The 21916-nt window shown below is 51.5% G+C and overlaps 1 protein-coding gene across 1 annotated transcript in view; it reads right to left on the bottom strand.

The window, feature by feature from the left end:
• Positions 1-6062: 6062 nt before the first annotated feature.
• COL5A3 (collagen type V alpha 3 chain) overlaps positions 6063-21916 on the bottom strand; it is a 50499-nt gene continuing 34645 nt past the window's right edge. The window contains exons 45-67 of the mRNA XM_037992519.2: positions 21550-21603; positions 19414-19521; positions 19284-19337; positions 19036-19089; positions 18873-18926; positions 18687-18740; positions 18036-18143; positions 16395-16448; positions 16167-16220; positions 15814-15867; positions 14831-14884; positions 14540-14647; positions 14316-14369; positions 13714-13767; positions 13453-13560; positions 13094-13147; positions 12972-13007; positions 11917-11970; positions 11108-11318; positions 10883-10995; positions 9016-9084; positions 7153-7392; positions 6063-7059 (exon numbers count right to left, since the gene is read on the bottom strand). Coding sequence (XP_037848447.2) covers positions 6913-7059; positions 7153-7392; positions 9016-9084; positions 10883-10995; positions 11108-11318; positions 11917-11970; positions 12972-13007; positions 13094-13147; positions 13453-13560; positions 13714-13767; positions 14316-14369; positions 14540-14647; positions 14831-14884; positions 15814-15867; positions 16167-16220; positions 16395-16448; positions 18036-18143; positions 18687-18740; positions 18873-18926; positions 19036-19089; positions 19284-19337; positions 19414-19521; positions 21550-21603 — 1950 coding nt within the window. The 3' untranslated portion in view covers positions 6063-6912. The remainder of the gene's footprint in view (positions 7060-7152; positions 7393-9015; positions 9085-10882; positions 10996-11107; positions 11319-11916; positions 11971-12971; positions 13008-13093; positions 13148-13452; positions 13561-13713; positions 13768-14315; positions 14370-14539; positions 14648-14830; positions 14885-15813; positions 15868-16166; positions 16221-16394; positions 16449-18035; positions 18144-18686; positions 18741-18872; positions 18927-19035; positions 19090-19283; positions 19338-19413; positions 19522-21549; positions 21604-21916) is intronic.

The following is a 21916-nucleotide window of genomic DNA, read 5'->3' as shown; positions in this document are numbered from 1 at the left end:
CTTCCTTCCTGTAAAATGCAAACAAACAGACATGGGGCCATGGGGGCAAGTCCCTATGGTTCATACTTATAATCTCAACACTTTGGGAGGCCAAGGTGGGAGGATTGCCTGAGGACAGGAGTTTGAGACAAGCCTGGGCAACATAGCAAGACCCTTTCTCTACAAAAAAATTTGAAAATTAGCTGAGCATGGTGAAGCACACCTGTAGTCTCAGCTACTCAGGAGGCTGAGTCAAGAGGGTTGGTTGAGCCTAGGTGTTGGAGGCTACAGTGAGCTATGATCATGTCACTGCACTCCAGCCTGGGCAACAGAGCAAGACCCTGTTTCAAAAAAAATGAAAGGCAGAGGTCAGGAGTTCGAGAACAGCCTGGCCAACACAGCAAAACCCCCATCTCTACTAAAGATACAAAAATTAGCTGGGTGTGGTGGCACGTGCCTGTAGTCCCAGTTGCTTGGGAGACTGAGACAGGAGAATTACTTGAACCCAGGAGGCAAAGGCTGCAGTGAGCTGAAATCATGCCACTGCACTCCAGCCTGGGCAACAGAGCAAGACTCTGTCTCAAAAAATAAATAAAATAAAATAAAATAGGCTGAGCGCAGTGGCTCACACCTGTAATCCCAGCACTTTGGGAGGCTGAGGCGAGCAGATGACCTGAGGTCAGGAGTTCGAGATCAGCCTGACCAACATGATAAAACCCCTCTCTACTAAAAATACAAAAATTAGCTGGGCATGGTGGCACACACCCATAATCCCAGCTACACAGAAGGCTGAGGCAGGAGAATCCCTTGAACTCGGGAGGCGGAGAGTGCAGTGAGCCAAGATCGCGCCATTCCACTCCAGCCTGGGCAACAAGAGGGAAACTCTGTTTCATAAAATAAAATAATTAAAATCATAGGCCAGGCACGGTGGCTCACACTTGTAATCCCAGCACTTTGGGAGGCTGAAGTGGAGGATCACAGGGTCAAGAGATCGAGACCATCCTGGCCAACATGGTGAAACCCCATCTCTACTAAAAATACAAAAAAATTAGCTGGGCATGATGGCAAGTGTCTGTAGTCTCGGCTACTTGGGAGGCTGAAGCAGGAGAATCGCTTGAACCCCAGAGGCGGAGGTTGCAGTGAACTGAGATTGCACCACTGTACTCAAGCCTGGGCAACAAGAGCAAAACTCCAGCTCAAAAAAATAATAATAATAGTTGGCCGGGCGCAGTGGCTCACACCTGTAATCCCAACACTTTAGGAGGCCAAGGCAGGTGGATCATCTGAGGTCAGGAATTCGAGACCAGCCTTACCAACATGGTGAAACCCTGTCTCTACTAAAAATACAAAAGTAGTCGGGTGTGGTGGCACATGCCTCTAATCCCAGCTACTTGGGAGGCTGAGGCAGGGGAATCGCTTGATCCCGGGAGACAGAGGTTGCAGTGAGCTGAGATTACCCCATTGCACTCCAGCCTGGGTGACAGAGCAAAATTCCATCTCAAAATAATAATAATATGGCCGGGCGCGGTGGCTCAAGCCTGTAATCCCAGCACTTTGGGAGGCGGAGATGGGTGGATCACGAGGTCAGGAGATCGAGACCATCCTGGCTAACACAGTGAAACCCCGTCTCTACTAAATATTACAAAAAACTAGCCGGGCGAGGTGGCGGGTGCCTGTAGTCCCAGCTACTCGGGAGGCTGAGGCAGGAGAATGGCGTGAACCCGGGAGGCGGAGCTTGCAGTGAGCCGAGATCTGGCCACTGCACTCCAGCCTGGGCGACAGAGCAAGACTCCGTCTCAAAAAAAAAAAAAAAAAAAATAATAATAATAATAATAATAATAATAAATAAAATAATAAATAATAATAGTAAAATAAATATAAATAAAAGGAATGGGAGATATTAAAGTGGACTGTGATAATTAAGAAAGAGAATACATAGGCTGGGCGTGGTGGCTCATGCCTGTAATCCCAGCATTTTGGGAGGCTGAGGCAGGTGAATCACAAGGTCAGGAGATCGAGACCATCCTGGCTAATACGGTGAAATCCCATCTCTACTAAAAATACAAAAAATTAGCCGGGTGTGGTGGTGGGCACCCGTAGTCCCAGCTACTTGGGAGGCTGAGGCAGGAGAATGGTGTGAACCCAGGAGGCAGAGCTTGCAGTGAGCCGAGATCGTGCCACTGCACTCCAGCCTGGGTGACAGAGCCAGACTCCGTCTCAAAAAGCAGAAAGAAAACAAAGAAAAGAAAAGAAAAGACATGTAAAGTGCTGAGCCCAGGGATGTAGTTTTGAAAAACAGCAACGGCCAAAATTCCCTTAAGAGAGAGGACTTTGTTTAGCAAAATTTTGTGTGTGTGTGTGTGTGTGTTTTTTTTTTTTTTTTAAGAGATAGGATCTTGCTATGTTGCCCATGTGGACTTGAACTCCTGGGCTCAAACTCACTCCAGATCTCTCGCCTTAGGCTCCTAAATAGCTGGGGTTACAGGTGCATGTCACCATGCCCAGCTCTGTTTAGCAAAATCTGTTGATGGTCTTCATCACTTTCTAGTTCTAGACTTTGGATAAATTATTCCACCTTTCTCTGTTCCTCAGTTTCCTTATCTGCACCATGGAGATAATAGTAGTACATCCCTCAAAGGTTGTTATGTGGGATAATTAAATTAATCGAGGTAAAGCATTTGATGAACAGTGTCTGGCATATGGGTAATAAATGGCAACTATGATTATGTTAGTTGAGGCCAGGCATGTGTCTCACGCCTGTAATCCCAGCACTTTGGGAAGCTGAGGCTGAATGATCCCTTGAGCCCAGGAGCTTGAGACCAGCCTGGGCAACACAGTGAGACTTTGTCTTTTTTTTTTTTTTTTTTTGAGACAGAGCCTTGCTCTGTCACCCAGGCTGGAGGGCAGCGGCTCAATCTTGGCTCAATCTTGGCTCACTGCAACCTCCGCCTCCACGGTTCAAGCGATTTTCATGACTCAGCCTCCAGAGCAGCGGGGACTACAGGCACACGCCACCACGCCCAGCTAATTTTTGTATTTTTAGGTGGAGACAGGGTTTCACCATATTGGCCAGGCTGGTCTCAAACTCCTGACCTCGTGAACCACCCGCCTCGGCCTCCCAAAGTGCTGGGATTACAGGTGTGAGCCACTGTGCCCAGCCGAGACCCTGTCTCTTAAAAAAAAGTTTGAAAATTGGCCGGATACGGTGGCTCATGCCTGTAATTCCAGCACTTTGGGAGGCCGAGACAAGTGGATCACGAGGTCAGGAGATCAAGACCATCCTGGACAACATGGTGAAACCCTATCTCTAGCAAAATACAAAAAAATTAGCCGGGCATGATGGCGCATGCCTGTGGTCCCAGCTACTAGGGAGGCTGAGGCAGGGGAGTTGCTTGAACACGGGAGGCAGAGGTTGCAGTGAGCCGAGATGGTGCCACTGTACTCCAGCCTGGCGACAGAGTATGACTCCGTCTCAAAAAAAAAAAAAAAAAAGTTTAAAAATTAGCTAGGCATGGTGGCACATGACTATAGTCCCAGCTATTTGAGAGGCTGAGGTGGGAGGACCAATTGAGGCCAGGAGTTGGAGACTGCAGTGAGCCCAGATCGCACCACCGTACTCCAGCCTGGGCAACAGAGCAAGAAAAAAAATGCTCTAAAAAAACATGAATGAACGAATCACCAACCTCTGGGCACCAACAGTCTTCATGGAGTCAGGACTCTTAGCAACATTGATTCAATGAATGAGGACCAGTATTCAGGTGGCCTTAAGGGGCTGGTGGCAGGAGTAGCAGGGCGAGAGCCTTGGGTTTGAGGGAGAAAACTCACCCCAGTCTGAAGTTTCTACCCACCCAATCCCACCTGACCCAACTCAACTCACACCATTTCTCCATCACTCCTAACTAAACTCAATCCAACAGTGCCCATCAACTGATGAATGAATTAGCCAAAGGTGGGAGATGACTGAATATTACTTCGCAATAAAAAGGAATGAAATACCGATGCATGCTACAAATAAACCTGGAAACCAGCCGGGCACTGTGGTTAATGTCTGCAATCCCAGCACTTTGGGAGGTCGAGGTGGGTGAATCACTTGAGGCCAGGAGTTGGAGACCAACCTGGCCGACACGGTGAAACCCTGTTTCTACTAAAAATACAAAAATTAGCCAGGGGTGGTGGTGTGTGCCTGTAGTCCCAGCTACTCGGGAGGCTGAGACAGGAGAACTGCTTGCACCCTGGAGGGGGAGGTTGCAGTGAGCCAAGATTGTGCTACTGCACTCCAGCCTGGGTGACAGAGCGAGACCCTGCCCCCAAAACAAAAATCTCCTGGAAACCATTTGGCTCAAAAGGCCAGACACAAAGGGCCATATATTGTGTGATTCCATTTATTTTTATTTATTCCTTTTGTTTTTGTTTTTTGTTTTTTGTTTGTTTTTTTTTTTTTAGAGAGAACGTCTCACTCTGTTGCCCAGGCTGGAGTACTGTGGTGTGATCACAGCTCACAGCAGCCTCCAACTCCTGGCCTCCAGGGATTCTCCCGCCTCAGCCTCCTGAGTAGCTGGGACTGCAGATGTGCACCACTGTACCTGGCTAATGTTTTTATTTTTACTTTTGTAGAAATGGGGTCTTGCTATATTGCCTGGGCTGGTCTGGAACTCCTGGCCTCAAGCAATCTTCCTGCCTTGGCCTCCCAGAATGCTGGGGTTGCAGGAGTGAGCCACCTCACCCCGCCTGATTCCATTCATATGAAATGGACATTTCAGTCCAGAATAGGCAAATCATTAGAGACAGAAAGCAAATTCGTGGTTGCCTACAGCTGGGAGGTTGGAAAGACATGCGGAGTGACCACTAATGGGTATAGGATTTCTTTTAATTATACAGCTTAAATGGGTGAATTATACGGTATGTGAATTCTATCTTAATAAATCAGTTAAAAATATACCTCAAACCAACATCTAACTCCTAATTCAAATCATCCCAAACCAAACTTTTTTTTTTTTTTTTTTTTTTGAGACAAGGTCTTGCTGTGGTATCACCCAGGCTGGAGCACAGTGGTGCAATCTCAGCTTACTGCAACCTCCGCCTTCCAGGCTCAAGTGATTCTCCCACCTCAGCCTCCTGAGTGGATGAAACCACAGGCATGCTCCTCCATGCCCAGCTAATTAAAGTTTTTTTTTTTGTAAAGAGGCCAAACTTCTGGTTTAAGCTGTCTTGGGCCTCCCAGCCCAAGCTGACAATTTTCAACTTTTCCTCTAGGAGCCTGGGTGAATAAATAGGCCTCTAATCTCCAGTGAGTCTCATTAAAATTGGATTCCCAAAAGACACACCTAATTAATACAAGTGGTGACAGGTACCTCAGATGAGACAAGAGCCAGATCCCAAGAGTGATGTGGGCCACATCAGATGAAAGAAATCAAGAGCTGGGTGAGGTGGCTCATGCCTGTAATTTCAGCAGCTCAGGAGGCTGAGGTGGGAGGATCGCTTGAGGCCAGTAGTTTGAGACCAGCCTGGACGACAAAGCAAGACAACATCTCTCTACACACACACACACACACACACACACACACAAAACAACCTAGCTGGGTGTGATGATGCATGCCTGTGGTCCCAGGTACTCAGGAGGCTGAAGAAGGAGGATCACTTGAGTCCCAGAGTTGGAGGCTGCAGTGAGCCATGATCACGCCATTGCACTCCAGACTGGGCGACAGAGTGAGACCCAGTCTCTAAAAAAGAACAAACAAGGGCCAGGGGTGGTGGCTCACACCTGTAATCCCAGCACTTTGGGATGCCGAGGTGGGGGATCACCTGAGGTCAGGAGTTCAAAACCAGCCTGGCCAACAAGGTGAACTCCCATCTCTACTAAAATTACAAAAATTAGCCGGGCGTGGTGATGCGCACGTGTAACCCCAGCTTCTAGGGAGGCTGAGGCAGGAGAATTGCTTGAACCTGGGAGGCGGAGGTTGTAGTGAGCCAAGCTTGCACCACTGCACCCCAGCCTGGGTGACACAGTGAGACTGCGTCTCAAGGATAAATAAATAAAACAAAAATAAACAAAACAATTTAAAAAAGAAATACAGAGACGAAAACACAGTTCATCAGTTTATTCTCAGATTTGAGATGCAAATTATGCCGTATAGCCTGGCAGTGGTGGGGCCGGGCTTGGGCTGGAATCTCTCATCATATCCTAGCCTTCCCTAAGGAGGAAGCAGATGAAATCTACAACGGGGGGATTTTCCCTTTTAATACAGACCCAGGTATAAATAGGGCAGCACCATTAGGATCCTGATTCCCCCCCACCATCTTGGTCCCCAATTCACCTGGCATGGCAAGATGAGCCTGGGGAGGTGGGGGGCAGGGGGAGGGGATTTGCAGAGCTGGGCTGAGGCAGGAGAAGAAACACACAGCTCAGACAAGGGAAGTCCCACTTCCCTCTGTAGTCTGACTTTAGTCCTTTCACCGTGGAAGTGGAAAAGATCAAAGGGGGTGGGGGTCCCAGCCTGGGATCAGGAGACATCCAGTGCTTAACTCTGGGGAAGGGTAGCACCAAAAGGTGTGAAGGGCAGCGACGGAGGAGTGAGGAGGCAGGCGTTGGGGAATGGGGAGGCTTTTGTTCATCAGCTCTGAGTTAGAAGCTCATTGCATGGGGGTTCAAGAGGTGGGGAGGTGAGGTTTGGGTGGGGAGGGAGGGGAGAAAGAGCCAGACTGCAGTATGCCACCTGGAATGGGGTGGGAGGAGGCTGGACCCTTGGGCCAGGGAAGCCGGCTGGGTTGGAAAGCGCCCTGGAAAGGAGAAGGAATGACTGACCGTGATGAGCGAAGTCACATCCCATTGGCTCCAGAGTCACAGGTAACGATAAATACGGTGGCTTCAAAGCCTCAGCACCAAAGGCACCCCATTCTGGGGCTCCCTCATGGTCCCTCCCACCCCGGACACTCTCAGCTGCTGAAGCAGACGGGGCCCAGTTCAAACCCAAACTTCTGGTTCGTCTGGCCAAAGTCAGTGGCCGCCACATCCCACAGGGGCAGAAATCCCGCTCGAGAAGAGCTGAATTCGAAAAGGGTCTTCGTCTGTCCTTTCCGGAGCTGTCCACAGAGAAGACAGAGATGGTGAGTTATGGGGAGGGTGGTTGAAGTCTTGCCTCCCCTCTCCAGCCGGCCGCTGCCCCACCCTCTTACCCGGCAGCCATCCTGGGGGACGCTGACGATGGCTGCTGTCGTCTGGTTGAAGGACAGCTCCTCTCCATTGGTGCCAAGGAAGCGGACGGAGCGGCTGTGGTCACCCGTGGCTTCATCCAGCCAGGCAGCCGCATTCTGGCAGGAGTAGGTGAGGCTCTGGCGAGCTGTGGCACTCAGCAGTTTCAGGAAGTTTAGCTGCACGACATTCACTGGGGACCCGTCGGCGTCCACATAGGAGAACTGGTGGGAGGAGGGCAAGGCAGAGGGTGAGGGGCTCCATGAGCCTCTTTCGGCAGAACCCACCCCCCGGGAATCTCCATCCACTGGCAGACAAACCACCCCTCCCATGTCGCCATCTCTGAGGAGGTCCCACCAGCCACTTGGAGATCCCTGGCAGAATCCCAAGAGTCACCTGAACATCCACTCTGTCCACCTCTCCATCCAGTAGGTCTCCATGCCCACCCCATATGACCTCCCAAATTTTGGTTGCTTCATCCACCAATCCAGGGTTTTAACACACTCAGCCCCACCCGGAAGTCACAACTCTACCTCCACTCTTGTGAACCACTGGATCTAGACAGCTCACTGTCTCCTGAATACCCGATTTCTGCCCTGTCCAATATGGCAGCCACATGTCTTGAAATGTGGCCGATTTGAAGGAGAGATTTTTTTTAACTTTATTTAATTTTTTTCCCTTTTTTGGTGAGTAGGGGTTGGGGTCTTGCTCTTTTGCCCAAGTTGGAGTGCACTGGCACAATTCTGGCTCATTCCAGCCTCCATCTCCTGAGCTCAAGTCATCCTCCCATCTCAGCCTCCCAAGTAGCAGGGACTATAGGTGCACACCACCATGCCTGACTGGGATTTTTTTTTTAACTTCATTTAATTTTTTTTTACTTAAAAAAAGTCATAACTAATGACTGAGCTTCAATCCAGTTATCAGAAAGCTTATGTTTGGAACAACTTGAGTCTGAATCTACTTTTTGAACTGTTGTTCAATGGTTTTATGAAATCTAAATATAGATCAAATATTCCCAATAAAATTTAGCATTTAAATTGTGATGTACTATAAATGTAAAATCTCCATCAGATTTTGAAGAGCTAATATGAAAAAAATACAAAATATCTTAATAATGCTTTTTCTCTTTCTTTTTCTTTTTTTTTTTTTTTTGAGATGAAATCTCACTCTGTTGCCCAGGCTGGAGTGCAGTGGTATGGTTTTGGCTCACTGCAACCTCCACCTCCTGGGTTCAAGCGATTTTCCTGTCTCAGCCTCCCAAGTAGCTGGGATTACAAGCACGCACCACCACGCCTGGCTAATTTTTTGTATTTTTAGTAGAGATGGGGTTCTACCATATTGGCCAGGCTGGTCTCGAACTCCTGACCTCAGGTGATCCCCCCACCTTGGCCTCCCAAAGTGCTGGGATTACAGGCTGAGCCACTGTGCCTAGCCATGTGACTTTTTCTTCTTCAAATTCACCAGACCCTGTCTTGACTCTGAACCTTTGCATATGCCATTCCCTCTTCCTGGAACACTTGTCCTTGCCCTTCCTAGCTTGCTAACACAGTGCATTCTTTAGGCTTCAGATGAGCTGTGATTTCTACCAGGAAGCCTTTTGGTCTTTCCAACACTCCTCTGAATTTCCACCATGCCCTGTGCTTCCCCTGTCCTGGCACCATCATTCTCTATGGCAATTGACTGCCTGTTACATATCTGAGGCTGCCACCCCACCTCCAGCTTGTGATCCCCAGGAAGGTAGAGGCAAGTCTATCCTGTTCATCTCACCTCTCAGAACCCACTCCTCAAACCCACCTGCTGGTTCCTAATTTTCATGCCACTCCCTACCTCGGCCTCTGGTGACTCACCTTCTTCCCTCGACGGAATGTGCTATACCAGCCTCCAGGCTTTTCCTTGGACCAGGAGGCCAATTTCACCTGGAGGAGAAAAGGGAGGGTCACTGTAGCTGATGCCCTTGGTGCCACCTAGATCCCATCTGCATTTACCTCCTCACATTATAGGCTGCTGTGACTATGTCAGGATGTTCTCTGGCTTCTAGGATGGTTGGGCTCTGCCAGTGCACAATGGGGGAAGGGGGTTCATGCCCCTGAGGCAGCCCTCACCCAATGGCTGATGGGAGTTGGTGGATAAATACCCCAGCTCCCTCGCCTCCAAGGGGGATAGCTCTCAGGTGCCTGTGCTACACAATCTCCCAGGGCTCCCCAGTGGATTGAGCTCTGGATCCCCAGTGGTACCATTTTATTTTAATTAATTAATTAATTAATTTTTGAGACAGGATCTCTGTCTGTCACCCAGGCTGAAGTGCAGTGACATAATCATAGTTCACTGCAGCCTCAGACTCCTGGGCTCAAGCAATCCTCCCACTGCAGTCTTCCAAGTAGCTAGAACTACAGGTGTGCACCCCCATGCCCAGCTTTTTTTAAAATTTTCGAGACAGGGTCTTGTTCTGTCACCCAGGCTGGAGTGCAGTGGTGTGATCACTGGCTCACTGCAGCCTCGACTTCCAAAGTTCAAGCAAACCTCCAACCTCAGCCTCCTAAGTAGCAGTGAAACCCAATCTCTACTAAAAAAAAAAAAAAAAAAAAAAACCACAGAACGAATTAGCTGGGCGTGGCGGTGCATGCCTGTAATCCCAGCTACTGGGGAGGCTGAGGCAGGAGAATCGCTTGAACCTGGGAGGCAGAGGTTGCAGTGAGCTGAGATCATGCCACTGCTTTCCAGCCTGGGAGACAGAGCCAGACTCTGTCACACACACACACACACACACACACAAACCATTCACTGATATTTGTTTTTGTATCAGTATCTGAATTGCACAGCCACTCTATGAAGTAGATACTTTCTTTCTTTCTTTTCTTTTCTTTCTTTTTTTTTCTAGACAGAGTCTCACTCTGTCGCCCAGGCTGGAGTGCAATGGTGCAGTCTCAGCTCACTGCAACCTCCGTCTCCCAGGTTCAAGTGATTCTTCTGGTTCACCCCCTGAGTAGCTGGGATTACAGGTGTCCGCCAGCACACTCAGCTAATTTTTGTATTTTTAGTAGAGATGAGGTTGGTCAGCCTGGTCTCAAACTCCTGACCTCAGGTGATCTGCCCCTCCTTGATCTCCCAAAGTTCTGGGATTACAGGCATGAGCTACCACGCCCAGCCTATTGATTTCTTTTGGAATTTTCCTTGTCTGTCTTCCCATGGGAGGTATGAGTTCCATAAATGCAGAGATAGTTTTCTTTCTTCCTTTTTTTTTTTTTTTTTTTTTTGAGACAGAGTCTTGCTCTGTCGCCCAGGCTGGAGCACAGTGGCACAATCTCGACTGGCTGCAACCTCCACCACTAGGGCTCAAAAGATCCTCCCACCTCAGACTCCAGAGTACCTGGGACTACAGTACAGGCTCACACCACCATGCCTGGTCAATTTTTTAATTTTTGTAGAAACGGGGTTTTGCTATGTTGCTCAGGCTGATCTCAAACTCCTGACCTCAAGCGATCCTCCCGACTCAGCCTCCCAAAATGCTGAGATTATAGGCATGTGCCATCACGCTGGCCTGATATTTTTCTTTTTGATTCTCTGCTGTAGTCCCAGCTCTTGAGACAGGACTTGGCATACAGTAAGTGCCGGTTGAAGGAAGGATAATGTCCCAGACATGGTGGGTGGGTGTGGGTGTGGGGAGCAGGGGACAGCCCTTCCTAGGAGAGGGGATGAGAGGTTTGGGGCACTCACGATCTCGAACTTCTTGTCGGGATAGAGGCAGGTCTCTCCTCCCGCCGTGAAGTTGCAAAAAACCCTGAACGAGTCCCGCGCGCAGCCCTGGTTGGGGTCAATCCAGTATTCCCCTGCCGCAGAACCAGGCAGGGTGGGTGAGTCCGGATGGGACCCGACGGACCCCAACCCCCCCCCACATCCCCAACCTCCGCCCATCCAAGTGGCGGGGGGACCGGACCTCACCATCAGGCAGGTGCGGGTGGTTGCGGTGCAGCTCATGGCACACGAGGCCCGGGCGCTCTGCAGTGCCAGGAGGACGCTGCAGCTGCTCCAGCTCCAAGCTCAGCGATGTGAGCGAAGCCAGCACCTCCTCCAGGCCGCCCTCCACTACTGGGAGTGGGACTGGGACGAAGCGCCGGCGCCTGCGCAGCCCGTGCAGCTCGGCAGGGGGACCCTGGGCGTGGGGGATGGGGACGGAGGAGAAGAGAAGGGAGATGGGGGAGGGAGAGACACGAAGAGAGACAGGCAGAGATGAAGAGGCAGAGAAACACAAATGAGAAAGAGAAGGGACATAAACAAGGGGCAGAGACAGAGAAAAGAGAGAGAAGCAGACAGGGAGAGACACACAGGAAAGAGAGAGACAGATTCAGAGATGGGGAGAAGCCAAGTTGTAAGAGGACAAAAGAGAAAACGCAAGAAAAGCAGAGACAGAGGGACAGAGAGCGAGGAGAGAGACAAAAGATGAAATAGTGGCGCAAGTATCGAGACAGAGACAGATAAGAAAGATGGAGCGAGACAGGGAGGGAGAGATGGGGTCCGAGAGACAAGACCCAGGTCAGAGCCCCCATGGGTGTTCCCCCAACCCCCACCTCCCAGGCCAGACCTTCCTTGGGGTTTTGTAGGGAACTACCCTCTTCACCTACATCCTCTGAACGCCTAGTGTGTGCCTGGCCCAGTGGTGGGCACGGAAGGACCCTCTGGGGACACCCAGACATAGTCCTTGCTCTCCCCCCAGGTTTTGGTGCCCAGCCCCCTCTCCCTGTGGAACTCACCGGGGGGCCTGGTGGGCCTGCAGGTCCGGTGTCTCCACGGGGGCCCATGGACCCCTGTAGGGAGAAGTCACTTGGAGAATGAACTCTGTCTATGGAGGCCCTTCCCACCAACACACACACACTCTCTCTCTCACACACACACTCACACACACACATTCACATGCACACTCACACACACACTCACACACACACTCAAACACACACAAACTCACACACACATGCACTCACACACTTCACACACACAAACACACACGCACTCACACACACTTCACACACACACACGGACTCACACTTCACACACTCACACACATGCACTCACACACACTTCACACACACTCACACACATACACTCACACACATGCACTCACACACACTTCACACACCCATGCACTCACACACTTCACACACACTCACACACATGCACTCACACACTTCCCACACAAACACACACTCTCACACACGCACTCACACACACTTCACACAAACACACACTCACACACATGCACTCACACACACATACACTTCACACACACTCTCGCACACACATGCACTCACTTCACACATACACACACTCTCACACTCACACACTCAAACACACACACACTCTCACACACATGCACTCACGCACACTCACACACACACACTCACACTCACACACACACATGCACTCACACACAAACTCACTCACACACACACACACACACACACACAGCCTTGGGGAAGGGACATGAAGTTTTCAGCATTAAGCATCAGACACAAATTTTCTTTTCATGTTTTAATGTCTCTGAAATCAGCTTCTTAACATCTTTGGCAAGTCATAGTTTACTTGGCAGAACTGTTTTCTTTCCTAGCAGTTTGCAAAATAATGGTACATCTTATAATTGATGGCATTTTGGATCTGATGAAATACAACAGTAGGTGTTGAATAAATATTTGTCAAAGGCACGATTGCATGAATAAATAAATGAATGAAGGCAGAGGCGTGGAGGGTTCTGGCAGAGTGGAGGGGATGGGGAGCTGGGATATGTAAGCCCACGGAAGCAGGGTGTACTCACCGGAGACCCCTTTGAGCCTTTCTGTCCCAGGGGGCCCTGTAGGGTACAGACAGGAAGAGCTGAGGTCCTGGCCTGGCCCGCCATAGTGACTTCATCCCACAAATGATTCCCTTCATACTCACCGCCACACCTGGGGGCCCAGGATGGCCCAGAGAGCCAATGGGACCAGGGGGACCCTAGGGAAAGGACATCAGGGTCAGAATTGGTGGGGTACACCCTACTGCCCTGACACATCACCAGACAAGCCTTCAGTCCCGCCAAAGGAAGACCCCAAACCCTAGACAAGCCTCCAGTTCCCCCACAGAGAGACCCCAAACCCCAGACACAGCCTCCAACTTGCCAATTCTGAGATACAGCTCCCTATTTTCCCTAGACACACCCTCATTAATCCAGACCCATGTTTCCTAGACCCCACACCCACAGTCTCTCAACCCACCCCCTCCTTCAGACATATTCTTCCCACTGAGGTCAGGACACTCACAGGATCTCCCTTGGGACCAGGGGGTCCCTGCACGCCTGGCAACCCCTGATCTCCTTTCTCACCGGCTTCCCCCGGGGGGCCAATGAGACCGATCAATCCAATGTGGCCCTGGAGGACAAAAGAGGCATAGACAGGGGAGGATGTGGGACTATTCAGGGAGGTTTTTCTCCTGGAGCCTTAGGGTGATGAGTTTGGGAGCAGAAGGGAGAGAGGGAAAGAGGGGAGGAGATGGGGAAGAGAATAATGGAATCATGTCCTTACCTTTTCCCCCTTGGGGCCAGCGTCTCCCTTCAGTCCTGGGAGGCCAGAGGGCCCCTGGGAGAAGAGCAAGGGTCAGTCAGGGATTCTCAAATGTGAACTCTCCAGGTCTGTGTGGGTGGTTGGGGGATGGTCAAATGGGAAATTATGCAGATTTCAAATAGGAATTACCAGGGATGGGGGTCAAGGGATGGTCAGCGTAGGCCACCAAGGTGGAATGATGAGAGCTAATGAGGGGTTGATTGGAGGATGGACAATGTGAGTGGTCAGTGGCCAAGGTCAGCCTGGGTGATCGGTGTAGACCATCAAGATGGAGGGTCAGTGTGGTCAGTGTAGACCATCAAAGTGGAAGGTCAGAGCAGAGGGTTAGTAGAGGTGGGCAGTGTAGACCATTGAGGTGGAGTGTTAGAGCAGAGGGTTACAGAGATGGGCAGTGTAGACCATCAAGGAGGAAGGTCAGAGCAGATGGTTAGTAGCGACGGGCAGTATGGACACTCAGATGGACGGTCAGTGAGGGTCATCCTGCACCAATGCTCACTACATGGTCACTAGGTGCCCAGAGTGGTCCTCAGAGCCAGGACCTCAGGGATGAACAAGTCTCTTACCAGGGGGCCGGGAGGGCCCATCTGTCCAGGGGCTCCCAGGAGGCCTGGTTCACCCTGAGGATGGAACAGAATATGGAGTGGGCTGCACCCTGTCAGAACCCAGTGTGGACCGCCCCCACCATGCACCAGGGGCAGCCCCTCCAAACAGTGATGGGATCACAAGCTGGGAGCAGGCAGAAAGGGGCTGGACCCACCCTGTCCCACCCCTGTCCCGCTCCACTCACCACAGGGCCGGGGATCCCTCGAAGACCCTCAGGCCCCACACGTCCAGGGGGCCCTCGAGCCCCCATGGGGCCCGTCCTCCCTGGGGGCCCGTCAGGACCTGGTTCCCCCTGAAATGGACACAGGCAAGGGAGTGGGCCAGAGTCAGAGGGTTCCTGCCTCCTGACCCCCTGCCAAGAAGCATCTGGGATCTGGAGGGAGTGGGTCCTGGGGTGGTCACAGGTCCACCCTCTCCTGATGGCCCCATTGTTGGCCTAGAGTAGTGCAGGGACCCCCCTTGTCAGGGGACTCACCTTGGCACCTTTCTCCCCTTCTCTGCCTTCTCGACCCATGGGGCCTGAGGGACCCTGGGAAGGGAAAGACAATGAGCGGGATCTAGGGGCTGACTCAGGGTCTGAGGGGTGAGTGGGGGGCTATGGGTGAGTGGGGTCTGTAAGGTGAGTGGGGTCTGTGGGGTGAATGAGGTCTGGGTGAATGGGGTCCGTGGGTGACTGGGGCTGTGGAGTGAGTGGGGTCTGTGAGTGTGTGGGGTCTGTGAGTGTGTGGGGTCTGTGAGATGAGGGGGCCTGTGGGTGAGTGGGGTCTGTGGGTGAGTGGGGGCTGCGGGGTGAGTGGGGTCTGTGGGGTGAGTGGGGTCTGTGGGGTGAATGAGGTCTGGGTGAGTGGGGTCTGTGGGTGAGTGGGGCCTGTGGGTGAGTGGGGTCTGTGGGTGAGTGGGGGCTGCAGGGTGAGTGGGGTCTGTGGGGTGAGTGGGGTCTGTGGGGTGAATGAGGTCTGGGTGAGTGGGGTCTGTGGGTGAGTGGGGCCTGTGGGTGAGTGGGGCCTGTGGGTGAGTGGGGTCTGTGGGTGAGTGGGGCCTGTGGGTGAGTGGGGTCTGTGGGGTGAATAAGGTCTGGGTGAGTGGGGCCTGTGGGTGAGTGGGGTCTGTGGGTGAGTGGGGCCTGTGGGGTGAATAAGGTCTGGGTGAGTGGGGCCTGTGGGTGAGTGGGGCCTGTGGGTGAGTGGGGTCTGTGGGTGAGTGGGGTCTGTGGGGTGAATAAGGTCTGGGTGAGTGGGGCCTGTGGGGTGAGTGGGGTCTGTGGGGTGAGTGGGGTCTGTGGGGTGAATGAGGTCTGGGTGAGTGGGGTCTATGGGTGAGTGGGGTCTGTGGGTGAGTGGGGTCTGTGGGGTGAGTGGGGACTGTGGGGTGAGTTGGGGGCTGTGGGATGAGTGGGGGCTGTAAGGTGAGTGGGGACTGTAGGTAAGCCGAGGATCCAGGAGGTGGCTTATCACTCACCCTCTTGCCAGGGGGCCCGGGGGCGCCAGGTTCCCCAGAAGCTCCAGGCGGACCCTGGAGGAGACAAGGACACCAGTTGTGGTCTCAGCTAATGTTGTTTGAGCCTGACTGTTTTAGGATGCCTAGGACCAGAGGACAGCCTTCCCCAAGCATCACCCCAGCACCAGGCACTCCCACCTCCCACCTACTCCCTTAAGCTGCTCACATTCCTGGGGGTCCCCAGAGAGATGAAGTGGGAGCATCTGCAGGCACCTTGGGTACCCCAATAACTCACTCCCCTGCCCCCCAATTCACTCACTCATTAGCTCCCCAACCCCCACTCTCAGCACCACACCCTCTGTTTTCCCACTCACCGGTCCCCCAACATCACCAGGGTCTCCTTTCTCCCCTGGGGAACCATCTATGCCCTGCATAGGGGGAAGACAGAGTTGGGAGGGGTGATGAGAGTATGTGAGAAATGGGGTGGGCTGGGAGGCAAAAGGCGGCTATTGGTTCCACTGTCAGGGTCCAGGTCTCTGGGGGTGGGGAAACGGGGACAGAATTAGGAAATATGCCAGGATGGGGGAGGGGGTCACACTCACTGAAACTCCAGGGTCTCCTGGGGGCCCTAGATCTCCGGGGAGCCCCGTGGGTCCCTGGAACACAGAATGATTAATAATCACATCTCTGAATTGTGGAGTAATCATGCATTTATGGAACAGATCAACTGTATCTAGGAACAGTTTGGTTTCTGGGGACACATTAGTGAACAAAACATAAAATCCTGGCTTGGTAGAGTGAACATTCTCGTGTTTCATGGGTGCAGGTGCTAAGCTAGGAATGCTGCACGCATGATCTCACTGCAGCCTCCTCACAGCCTCCGAGCTCGGGTCTCACAGAGAAAACTGGCCATTCATTTGTCTATTCATTCATTCATCCAACCATTCATCCATCCATCCATCCATCCATCCATCCATCCATCCATCCATCCATTCATCCAGCCATTCACACACTCAGAGAAGGGACACTCCAAACAATGCAATTCAAGTCGAGGTCCCACAGATGCTAAAGCCCCTTCCTTACCTCCACCCACTCCAAACCCTACTGTGGTGGCAGAAGGGCCTCAACCTTCACCTCAAGGCCAAATCCCACATCCACCCCAAATCTGACCCAATTCAACCTTAACCTTTACAACATTAGAATGGTCTGCTGTGAAACCAACTTTTATGCCATTCAATGATGTATAACCACTGTACGTTTTTGTTTCATTCACACATTTATTCACTAATTCACTCATCCATCCATCCATCCATTCATTCACTCATCTCTTCAGTCATTTTGTTCACCTATGGATCTATCCATTCATTCATACTCATCTCTTCAGTCATTTGTTCACTTGTGGATCTATCCATTCATTCTTGCATCCGTTCACTCATTCACTTACTCGTTTGTCCATTTGGCCACTCATTCATTCATCCATTCATTCACATTCATGCATCTATCAATTTACTTATTCATCCATTAATTTACTCATTCATTCATTCATTCACTCATTTATTTGTACACATTTATTCATTCACATATACATATATTCACTGATTTATTCATTTTTCCATTAATTAATTCACTCATTCACCCATTCATTCACTCGTTCATCCATTCATTCACTCATTTATTCATCCATTTATTCACTCACGTATTCATCCATCCACTGAGTTATTCACTTGTCCTTTCATTAATTCACTCATTCATCCATTCATCCACTCATTCAGTCATCCATCCATCCACCCATTAATTCATTCATCCATGTTCTGGGGGTTGCTCATGAGATCAGTAAATTAGAGGATGCAGTCCCTGGCTAGAAGTTTGGGAGAGCTTCGGCCGGGCGCGGTGGCTCACGCCTGTAATCCCAGCACTTTGGGAGGCCGAGGCAGGCGGATCACTAGGTCAGGAGATCGAGATTATCCTGGCCAACATGGTGAAAGCCCATCTCTACTAAAAATACAAAAATTAGCTAGGTGTGGTAGTGCGTGTCTGTAGTCCCAGCTACTCAGGAGGCTGAGGCAGAAGAGTCACTTGAACCCCTAAGGCAGAGGGTGCAGTGAGCCGAGATCATGCCACTGCACTCCAACCTGGTGACAGAGCAAGACTCCATCTCAAAAAAAAAAACAAAGTTTGGGAGGGCTTCAAGTACACTCAAGTGCCCCCTCGCATGTCTGTCCCCACTTCCCCCCAGGACTCACCACGTTCCCTTTGGCTCCATCCTCTCCAGGGGGACCTTTCTTGCCTGGGGGTCCAGCAGCTCCAGATGGGCCTGAGTCCCCCTTTTCACCAATGTCTCCCTTGGGCCCCTTTACAGAAAGAGGTCGGTGGTCAGAGTGGTCTGGACTCTCCAGGGATCAAGGATTGGCATACTTGGATTCAGGCACTGGGGTGGTCTGGGACTTTTCTAGGGTCAGGGTTCAGAGTAGCCTAGGTGGTCCAAGGGTCAAAGGTCAGAAGGAGCTGGGACTTATGACAGTGAAAGATCTGGACGGTCTAGGTGCCCACTGGTTATGTGCAAAGTCGGCCTAGCCCATGTGCTGCTCTTGAGCAAATTAGAAGAGGGGCTCCCTCTGGGCAACTCATCCTCAAGTCAGGACTCATGACTCAGATTTGAGCCCTCACCTATCTCCTGGGCCATGCAGTCTTGTGCAGTGTGCAACCTGCAAAACTGTATATAGCAGCCCTATCTGAGACCTTCCAGGTGTCCTTCCTCAAGGTAGTCAGGGATGGCCACAGGAGAGGGGTGAATGGATGACCTTGGACTGCCCAGAGGTCAAAGTGGCCCAAGATGCCCAGGGGTCAGGGGTTCCCTGAGTTGGGTGCAGGGACCACATCACACAGTCACTCACCGGGATGCCTGGGGCTCCTGGAGGCCCTGGGTCTCCAGCCTCCCCTGGTTCACCCTGCAGGAGGCAAAGTGAGAGTGGGGAAAGGTCCCATCCTAGTAGACAGGGAGGGGCTCCCCAGAATGTCCCTGCCCAATAGGACTAGATTCATCTCTTCTCCCCTTGCAGCCCCTGCCTTCCCTCACTCACCTTCTCACCTACAGCGCCTGGCTGACCAACTCCTCCAGGCAGTCCTGGAGTGCCCTGGAGAGACAGCAAGGGGTAGGAGTGGGACAGTGGAATCCCAACATCCTCTTCTTAGGAAATGGGTGTCCCCATTTCTGAGCCATCCTGGCCCCCCAAGAGTTCTCACCTCTGATCCACTGGGACCTTGGGGACCCCGAGGACCTGGAGCTCCATGGGGACCCTGTGGAAGGTCAGTATTAGTATCCAGTGACCACAGCTCCCCCTCAAAGGCCACAGTGACTACAGATACCACTCTCGATGCTGGTGACCCTCAGGGCCCTTAAAATGACAATGTCCCTCAAATGAATCTAATGCCTGCCCCCACCCTATAACCCCACCACCCTCCCGCTCCCACCTTCCTCTGGGAGTGCATACCATGGACCCGACGTCTCCGACCTCCCCTTTCTCTCCGGGAGGGCCTGGCAGCCCCTGTGGAACAAAGAACCAAGATTGGGGCACCAGGTAGGCAGAATCAGAGGTGCCACCCCCAAACCCAGATACCCACCTGTAGTCCAGGAGGGCCAATCACCCCCACAAAGCCTCTGACTCCATCATCTCCTTTCTGCCCAAAGAGGCCTGGGGGTCCCCGGCGCCCCTGAGCCCCATCTGCTCCCTGGAAGAATACAAACAGGGGCACATTTAAGGTCTGGGTCGGAGATTAGGGTAGATTGAGTCTCAAGGGTCAAGACTGAGGTTAAGGGTTGGAGTCAGGATTCAGATTAAGTTTAGGGAGGGTCAGGGTTGAGTTGGAGATGGGGTCCAGGTTAAGGAACAGGGCTTGGGAATGAAGTCAAGGGTTGAGTCAAAGTGTTAAACAGTGAGTCAGATTTGCTGTTGAGGTTCAGGTCATGGGCAGGGTTCAAATGGGGTTCAGATGGAATTTAGGGTTGGGTTTGAGGTTGGAGCCAGGGTCATATTCAAAGTTTGAGTTCAGGTCTGGGGTCAGCATTGGAAGAGTGGGTCAGAGTTGGGGTTAAGGATAGGGCCATATGTTCCTATTGTATGGTAATAAATAAACACAAGGACAGGTCTGGGTCAGGGCTTGGTTAAGAGATTGGAAGATAAGGCTTTTGTTTGGTTGGTCCTTTTTGTTTGTTTGTTTTTGTTTGTTTTGCTTTGCTTTGTTTTGTTTTGAGGAGTCTCACTCTGTTACCCAGGCTCCAGTGCAGTGGCGAGATCTCTGCTCACTGCAACTCTGCCTCCCTGGTTCAAGCGATTCTCCTGCTTCAGGCTCCCGAGTAGCTGGGATTACAACCGTGTGCCACCATGCCTGGCTTTTTTTTTTTCTCTCTCTCTCTCTTTTTTTTTTTTTTTTTTTCTTTTTTGGGACAGAGTCTCCCTCTGTCACACAGTCTGGAGTGCAGTGGTGTGATCTTGGCTCACTGCAACCTCTGCCTCCGGGGTTCAAGCAATTCTCCTGGCACAGCCTCCCAAGTAGCTGGGATCACAGGGGCCCACCACCATGCCTGGGTAAGTTTTTTTTGTATTTTTAGTAGAGATGGGGTTTCACCGTTTTGGCCAGGATGATCTTGAACTTCTGACCTCAGGTGATCCACTCGCCTTGGCCTCCCAAAGTACTGGGATTACAGGCATGAGTCACCGTGTCTGGCTGAAGATAAGGTTTGAGTAGGACTGAGGTTAAGGTCATAAGCAGAGTTGAGACTGGGGCTGAAATGGGGTTCAGAGCTGGGTTTAGGTCGGAATTTAGTTCAATTTTAGGGCTGAGTATATATTGAACATCGATATAGAGGGGCAGATGAAGGTTGAGGATGAGGATTGAACCAGATTCTGGGGTTGAGTCCATATTGGGTGCCGGTATTGAGGGGAAGACATGGTTGGGTTGAGATTTACTCAGATTCTGGGGGTGAGTACATACTGGGTGTTGGCATTGAGGGGAGGACATGGTTGGGTTGGAATTGGGCCAGATTCTGGGGTTGAGTTCACATTGGGTGTTGGCATTGAGGGGAGGACATGGTTGGGTTGGAATTGGGCCAGATTCTGGGGTTGAGTTCACATTGGGTGTTGGTATTGAGGGGAGGACATGGTTGGGTTGGAATTGGGCCAGATTCTGGGGTTGAGTTCACATTGGGTGTTGGTATTGAGGGGAAGACATGGTTGGGTTGAGATTGTGCCAGATGCTGGGGTTGAGTTCACATTGGGTGTTGGTATTGAGGGGAAGACATGGTTGGGTTGAGATTGTGCCAGATGCTGGGGTTGAGTTCACATTGGGTGTTGGTATTGAGGGGAAGACATGGTTGGGTTGGAATTGGGCCAGATGCTGGGGTTGAGTTCACATTGGGTGTTGGTATTGAGAAGAAGACATAGTTGGGTTGGGGTTGACTCCGAATCTGGGGTTGGGTTCATATTGGGTGTTGGTATTGAGGGGAAGACATGGTTGGGTTGAGATTGAATAAGATTCTGAGGGTGAGTTCATACAGAGTGTTGGTACTGAAGGGATGACATGGTTGGATTAGGATTGACTCCAATTCTTGGATTGAGTTCACATTGGGTGTCGGTACTGAGGGAGGATCAGGGTTGGGTTTGAGGTTTGGATTGAGTCAGTGTGCTTCCACTGTCATTTGCTCCCACTAGCCCTCCCATCAAGGATCCAGAGAAGGACTGCAAAGCTGGGGCCACTCACCGGGGGACCTGGGTGTCCTGCAGGACCCCGTATCCCTGGTTGTCCAGGTGGGCCCTGGGAGAACAGGAAACAAAATCAAAAAATTCCCTCAGTTTTAAGATTAGAGAGGGCACTGGAGCTATCAATCACTGCCTCCCAACCCACACCCCCTACCAGGCAGCAACAGCTACATCCCCCCAAATCCTGTCTTCTCAGCCACCAACTGACGGGATCAGACAAACTTCTGTCCTAAGCCAAGCCCTGGCCATCAGGACCTTTTCTCACAAGTTCCACCAAGACCCAGAGATGAAGCTGGCTCAATGATGCAAGACACTGGGGCTGATGTTCGCGGGGAAGTTGGGTATCAAATGCCTCAGTGCCTGCCATG

Source organism: Chlorocebus sabaeus, chromosome 6, assembly GCF_047675955.1.
Source record: "Chlorocebus sabaeus isolate Y175 chromosome 6, mChlSab1.0.hap1, whole genome shotgun sequence".
Taxonomy (NCBI): domain Eukaryota; kingdom Metazoa; phylum Chordata; class Mammalia; order Primates; family Cercopithecidae; genus Chlorocebus; species Chlorocebus sabaeus.
This window is presented reverse-complemented; position numbering and strand designations above follow the sequence as displayed.